At 36.8% G+C, this 7,580-nt stretch overlaps 1 protein-coding gene across 1 annotated transcript; it reads right to left on the bottom strand.

The window, feature by feature from the left end:
• Positions 1 to 3,345: 3,345 nt before the first annotated feature.
• Positions 3,346 to 6,934, bottom strand: LOC149788770 (uncharacterized). Its single transcript, XM_089975775.1, has one exon. It carries the CDS (start codon positions 6,859 to 6,861, stop codon positions 4,894 to 4,896), a length of 1,968 nt encoding a protein of 655 aa, XP_089831901.1. The 5' UTR covers positions 6,862 to 6,934; the 3' UTR covers positions 3,346 to 4,893.
• Between the last annotated feature and the right edge of the window lie 646 nt (positions 6,935 to 7,580).

The following is a 7,580-nucleotide window of genomic DNA, read 5'->3' as shown; positions in this document are numbered from 1 at the left end:
TTGGACAAGAAGAGGAAAATGAAAACTGTAAAAAATTTAAAGAAGGAATCGAGAAAAATGTGAAAATCTGGGCTCTAACGCCACTATGCCTCATGGAACGAGCCCAAGTGGCCAAATACTATATGTACACCCATATAAATTACTTTCTCAAATCTATAGAGATTAGTAACAACACGTTAAATAAAATTGATAATAGGGTAATATATTATATCTGGGATTTTAAGACACACTATGTCAATAAAGAAACTCTATATAGGACCAGAGAAGGGGGGGGGGTAGCCATAACTAGTCTGATACTTTTAAAATGTTCGAATATTCTAAATAGGTTCAAAAAAGTAAATGCAGAGCCAAAGGTACAGTGGGAAGGGATTTACGTCTACTGGTTTGGGTTTAGTCTAAGAAACAGACCAGAAATAAACAAAAAAAGACAGATTAATTAAAAAATTGGAAGTACCACGAAAATTTAAAAGCATAAAAGATTTGTTAAATAAATATAGAGATAAAAAAAAGAATTGTGGGACCTAGATGTCAAACTATCATATAAATGGATAAGAGAAGAGATCACAATGAAGATTAAAAGCAAAATTGAAGAAGAAAATATACACATTAATTGGAAAAGAGCATGGGGGCACTGGGTGAAACTAGGGTCCCTAAAAATTCAAAGCCTCTGCTTCAAATACATGCACAATGTGTGGTTGACAGGAGAGGTAGCAGTGAGACGGCACATGGTCAGAGTACCGCCAAAGTGTCCACTGTGTAAAATAGGTCCTTTTAGCAAACTACACACGATGACGCAATGCGAAAAATCGAAAGGAAATAGGTTGAAAATCATACAAGTAATATGCAAAAACGATAGATATAAGAAAGAAAACATTTTGTTTCTTTATGGAAACTTTACCAAAAATACCCTTTATATGATAACAAGATACATCGCAGTAACAATGAGAGCATGTGGACAAATTATAACAATAGGGAGATAGTAAAAGAAGGAAAAGGAGGTGAAGCTATGATTATATCCCGTTGGGATAATACCTTAAAAGGACAGAGCCGAGCCTCCTAAAGGTTTCTTCCCCCTTTGAGAGTCCTTTTTGTTTTCCTTTTTTTTTTCTTCTTCTTTTTTTCCAATTAACATCTCTTTCTCTCTCTGCACCAATTAGTAGCACAACAATAGAACGTCACTATACATATTAACTACATGGGAAAGTACAAGACGAGGAATTCCTGGGGCTATAATATTAACTACATGGGAAAGTACAAGACGAGGAATTCCTGGGGCTATACCACATGGTACTACGCGAAGTGGAAAGGTTCAGGAAAGAGTCTTGGAAATACCTCATGTAGGACATGCGCAGACCAAGCACATATACAAAAAACCAAACACTATTATCCAAATCTCTAACTATGTCTCTCTATCTAAACATCCATACAGCTCCAACTGTATTTTGAAGTAGTTCACGCTATAAGTGGCAAGTAACAAAACTCTTTAGACTTTCTGGACAATATTAACTAAATAAAGGGAGGTCTAGTTCGATCCATGTAAAACACAGCTAAATAAAAAGAGTGTGGATCCTGACTCGAATACAACCTACCAAACTGCTTGCAATACGTTATAACGATGAAACGACACACCTGAACACGCATTAAAAAAAATAGGATGTGTTTTTTTCTTTAAAAATAGTGCACCGTTTCATCGGCAAAATTTAAAACAGAAGCAAAATAACTATTTTTAAAAAAAATTAAAAAAGGAAAAGAAAAAGGGAGAAAAAAACTGGACAAAATTTGGAATAGAAGGCTATCCCAACAAATATGCCATTTAGCATACAAACAATATAGCATCATACATAATAGCATACACGGGATGTAGGAGACCTCCAGCCAAGGTCAACTAGAAAATCGGGGATGAAATTTCGAAGACGATGAATGAAACCGATTAGGAAAATCTAACCTGTAGAAAACACTTGGACTAAAGAACAAATACCCCGATAAAAATACTCCCCAAAAAAAATTTGCTCGGAATCCTTTTCGAAAGAATACAAACAACATATCAGGGGGTTAAATCACATACATAAAACAACTTTATTATTTTGGTTAAGTGGGGGGGTGATCCGTCTGGTGCCCCCCCCCCCCAAAAAAAAATAACAAGAGTAATTAGATGATATTTAGTTTTAAAAATCAGGTGCACTCATCAAATGGAATTACTCTGGGATCACAGAATATTCCTAAAGCAAAGAAAGTGAAATATGCAGGAGTTACCTTTTCACAACCAATGAAAACTAATGATCGTATAGTTTATTCCTACGATAAAGCTAAACGTGTAACAAACTCACTATACTCAATTGGATTAAATGCAAATGTGATGAATCATTTAGTTTCTGTCAAAGTCTGGGAAAGAATTATATTACCGTCTGCTTTGTATGGCTCAGAACTCTGGTTTAATATGTCATATCAGGGCACTGAATCAAAGGAGAAAATACAACGATGTTTCGCCCCGAGAGTACAAGGTTTCCTTCAAAGATCGCCTATTGGATCTACGACATCATGCTTGGGGATGATATCAATGATAAGCAAAAACTCGTATTCCTTGGTCGCATGTGTAGAACATCAGCAAACTTAACTGCTAAAAAAGTTTTCCTCTGGGTTGTTGGAAATTAGATTTTTGACCCACAACGTAGCTACAATTCTTTTATATCATATAAATATTGTACTCAAAAAGTATGATTTAGAAGACTATCTCAACGACTTTATTTTCGCTGGAAATTTTCAGACAAAATAACATTGTACAACTTAATTGGGACAAGAATACGGATATTTGAGGAGAGAAAACATGAAATGAATATCATAAATCCATCAGAGGGATTCGGTAGATTTTTAAAAATTAATCCAGGACTAAAAATGGAAAATAGCTTACACTGACTCAAGCAGAAAAATAGAATATGGGACATTAATTCGTATTGGAGGAATGCAAGCAAGACCTGGACTGTGTCCCCTATGTGGCAAAATGAGTCACGACCGTATTTTGCACATTTCGATGAATTGTGCCTTAACCTTAGACGACAGAAACCACTTGATGGAAAGTCTATTTTCGTATATGCCTCCAGTGAGTTACCGTGATTTATCTGATCAGGTCGATGATGTTATATTGATTATACTAATTGGTGGTTTAAATGACATATCAGAACGTTTAGAACTTGAGGCATGGATAAATATGATCAGACTATCTACCAAGTATTTCATTAAGATAAAGGATATTATACATTCGATTCAATAGAGAACTCACACAGAATATAAGGAAAGAAATAATTGTACTGGATTGCAAAGCGATTAGGACACTAACTATTTTGTTGTGAGGATACATTTTCATATTTTCTATCGTATATATATATATATAGGTTAGTAATGATAATAATATATTTATTCGTTAGCTATTGGAAATAAGTCAGAGGACTTCATAAGTAACGAATCCACTATTTTTGTGATTTTATGTATTTCATTGCATTTCTATACTTTGTCTTAAAATCTTCAGAAAATGGGGGAATAAAAGAATATCGTCATTATCTCTCTCTCTGTTTCTCGTGTTAGTATAACACTTCGAGAAACTGTATCCATCAAAATTATGTTTGATAAATAATAATCAACTGAAACTGTTCATTTCTATTTGTGATAAAAGAACTTAACACTCAGTTTGTATTGCCAGGTTACTATTTACTGTTACGTAAACCCTATTTTTGGCACGTAACAAACATGTAACAAAAAATTTATTGTGCTAGGTGAATTGCAACTGCGGGATGAAAACCATAAACGTCTTCGGTATAACAAAAGGTAGTATACAATAATGGACTAATTGCATCGAATCTCCTTAAGATTTTTAAAAACAATATTTCCCAATATTATACAGCACTCTGACAATGAGTGTACCATGCCTGATGTGGATGGGAACATGAGATGCCTAACATAATACACTGAAGTGTCAATCATAATATCAGCATGGAATGTTTTCAAACTTTATGAGATATTAACAGCGAACAGTTTGCGAGTTTTGCCATTTTTTGCACAAACAAATTAGTTTATTATCCAAAATGTTATGTTTGATTTCTAAAGAAAATTAATGCATGGCCTATTCCGTAAAATATGGCAATACCAATCATCGAATGTAAAGATGTTACCTGCGGAAATACCTTCGAATCAGATGATATGGCTTTTGTAATTAAAGTAAATTTTTGTTGTTGCTGTGGGGTTTAACGCCATTTTTCAGCACACGATAGGCTATGCATGGCGGCCAGTACTAATGGTGGAGGAAGAACCCGGGAAAACCCCGGGAAGAACCACCGACCCACGAGAAGCTACTGGCGAGCTTTCTCACATACCCACATTAGCCGAATCCTAGACTCGAACCCACGAAGAAAGAGGTGAGATGGCAGTGATCCGTAACGGAGAGCGCTTTAGACCACTCGGCCACTCGGGGCCCCAATTAAAGTAAAAGATTCGTTTTTTTATTATATGGATACGAACACGATGATAAACATGCTGTGTCTGGTGTATCCTACGGTAATTGCCTTTCTCAACGAACAAGTTTAATAATAAATATTTGTTGAATTGCTATGTTTAGTTGTTGTTGATGCATATAAACGAGTAGAACTGTCATTGCATAATGATGTTAAAGGATGATACATCTTTTGTTTTAATGAGTATTAAAGTAAACAATGAATTTACTATGAAGGTGTTAGTACTAAATTTGTCACGATCAAGCATACATAAAAGCCTCTAAGTACATAATCAAGAAAATAATATCCAAAGTGTTATACCGTTTTCAGTATGAATCACCACAAATTGGAGCAATGATCAAACATAACAGTGTAACAAAGAATGTATACTAACTTCTTATGTAAGTATATTCTACCACAAGCAGTATAAATGAAGTTGATCACTCTCAGATGAAATGATCAGAAATTGATTACCATCCCTACAGAAACAAATGCTCAAGGGATTTGGGGGTACTTTGCTGATGATGCTTATAAGACACCCATCTGGTGAAATTTGATGTATATTTTGAGACTGGTTACCTACGACATACACGTTGTCATAACGGTCAAGAGCTACGCCACAGGGATTCTTCATATCATCTGAACTGTACATAAACCTTTCTTTGCCCTTTAGATCTGAGCAAAATAGGCCATTCTCCACAGAAATATAGACATAGGTATTAGACGAATCCACAGCGATAAAGCAATCAGCCAACACATTCCCTGGAAGACGATGGCATGACTCTTCTTTGCCTTCAACTGAGATGATGCTCCAATATGCGTCATCATAATGGGTAGAACCGCACACGATAAGATTACCATTTCTTGTAGATGCAAGACCTGGACACTCATATCTGGTGCGAATACTTCTTGTGAAGGTAATGGTGTCGTCTTTGACAGACAAAAATATGATTATATGTTCCCAAGGTGCATTTACTGCCACTTCATCCTCACCAATTGCGCAGAGTTTCCATGGGCCTTCTGGTATGGTGTAACCTGCTTCGTAGTTGTACGAGGAATCCAGCAGGCACACTAGACTATTATCGCCACTGTCTGTTAGCATTACTTGGCCTGAAGGTAGGTAAATGGCGCTTGAGTACCGGGGAACATTCTCCTGCGCATAATTTAATTTCATAGTTTCAGTTTTCTGTACTAGACGTTTACTCATTGGCCATCTCACTCCTGTCAGGTCTAAACATTTTGTTTCTTTTGTCGCTACCAACTTTGCGAGTGTATCATTGGATAAAGACAGTAATGCCGAGAACTTTGTATTGATGTTCAGTTTAAGTGAGATGAATTCTGTTTGTCCGTACTTATCTCTTATCTCGTCATAATATGACGTAACCTGTATCCTCATCTTCTCCGCCATTATAAACATCTGCGTGTCGTTGCCGTATTCTTTGACTGCCTCCATCTGAGTACGGGAATTCCTGATGGCATTTATGAGTGACTGACATTTTTGATTTTCTTCCTGTTTTCTGATCATCTCTTCCTTATACAGTTTATCTCCTTCCATTTTTACCCTTTTCTCTAGCTCATCAAGGACAGAATTCAATTTCTTTCTCAATTCTCTGATCCGATTGGAGACATCTTTCACCTGGGATTCAAGGAGACTGACATTCGAGTCATTGGCCTCGGTCAACGTTTCAACATGAACCTGCAATGTCTTCAAGCGATCAATGATCTCTTCTGGGTCTATTTCTTTCAGGAGACTGGGTAATTCATTCTTTAGATCAGACACGTGATCACAGTTTCTGTGGTTTACAATGCAGCAGATTCCACAGCAGGCGATGCTATGATCCTTACAGTAAAATTTAATTTCTTCCGCATTATGATCTGGGCAGGAGAATCCCTCTGCAAACTTCACAATGCATTGCCGATTACCGACGAATTCATCTCCTGTAATTATGGCGTGATTCCTGGATACCTTTTGTCGGTGATGAAAGCTTAAGCATTCTTCACACATCCTCTCTTCACAAGTAGTACAGAAACCCTGGGCTGTTCTCATCGTGCCCCCAGCGTTGCACGTGTCGCAGGGTTGGTCTAACCTTGCTTCATTTCCTTTTAGAAAAGATTGCAAAATTGTAGTCAACGGAAACAAGGTTGCCCAGACACTTGTGGGTTGATTTGGTAATGAAGGGCGCGAAGGTTTCCTACATATCGGGCACGCGATGTGTGTTAGTTGTTTCTCCTGTTTCGCTTTTGTTGAGATATAGTCCTGAAGACATTTCTGGCAAAAGGCGTGCATACAATGTAATTGTCTAGGCATATTGAATTCCTGCAAACATATCGGACAATAAAGATAGTCTTTGCTCATTTCACCATGCACACAATTTGCCATATTTATGGAAAATAAAATGAATTGTCTAGAATGAGCTGTCTGAAAGCAATGGCCTGCGTTGTTCACAGGAACGCCCTCCAAACCACGATAATGTACGTCATGCCTTATCCTGATAAAGGTGTTATCTGTTTGTGCTACTTCATGTTTAACCGTCTGATAAGGGCAGAGAGCTTATAGCACAGTAAGACCTTGAAAGATCAATAATCTTGAATTACTAGCTCGTGTGGTGTATGAGCTTGCTTTTGTCTTAGATGTCCAGAAATGGTTTATTTTATCAATGGTGAGCCTTTCTTCTTTACTTACAAACTGAGGGTTCCTTTTTGCAGAAATGAATAGGCAATAAATACATGGCTTTGAACGTCGTTATTTGTAATTTCTGGGTGAGACTGAGAATTTAGCTTGAAAAAAGAAGTAGTAGGAACATGGCAGCTGATGAGCTGGTCGAGATTTACAAAGTTTTATAATAACTGACATAACTGAGATGAAACTTTGTTAGTTAAGTTTTGTTTGTGCGTCTAACATTAATAAAAGAGATAAAAAGGTTCGATCCTTGAAGTATGCATTTCTTGTACAGTCCCACAAAAGATATTGTCCGATTCTGTATATATTTTTAATCGTTCCGTGTGTTCGTTTCCATGACATTCAGAATAAATAGTTACGTTCTTTACGAGACTTATATCGGTCAAGGTGCATGATGCCCCTCACCAGCCTTGCTGGCC

Source organism: Sinohyriopsis cumingii, chromosome 11 (genome assembly GCF_028554795.1).
Source record: "Sinohyriopsis cumingii isolate HCF-2022 chromosome 11, ASM2855479v2, whole genome shotgun sequence".
NCBI lineage: Eukaryota > Metazoa > Mollusca > Bivalvia > Unionida > Unionidae > Sinohyriopsis > Sinohyriopsis cumingii.
Note: the sequence above shows the minus strand (reverse complement) of the source record. Positions and strands in the feature narration are given on the sequence as shown.

Coding starts and splice junctions, on each gene's coding strand:
- LOC149788770 (XM_089975775.1), bottom strand. CDS start 6,861: ATGGCAAATTGTGTGCATGGTGAAATGAGCAAAGACTATCTTTATTGT.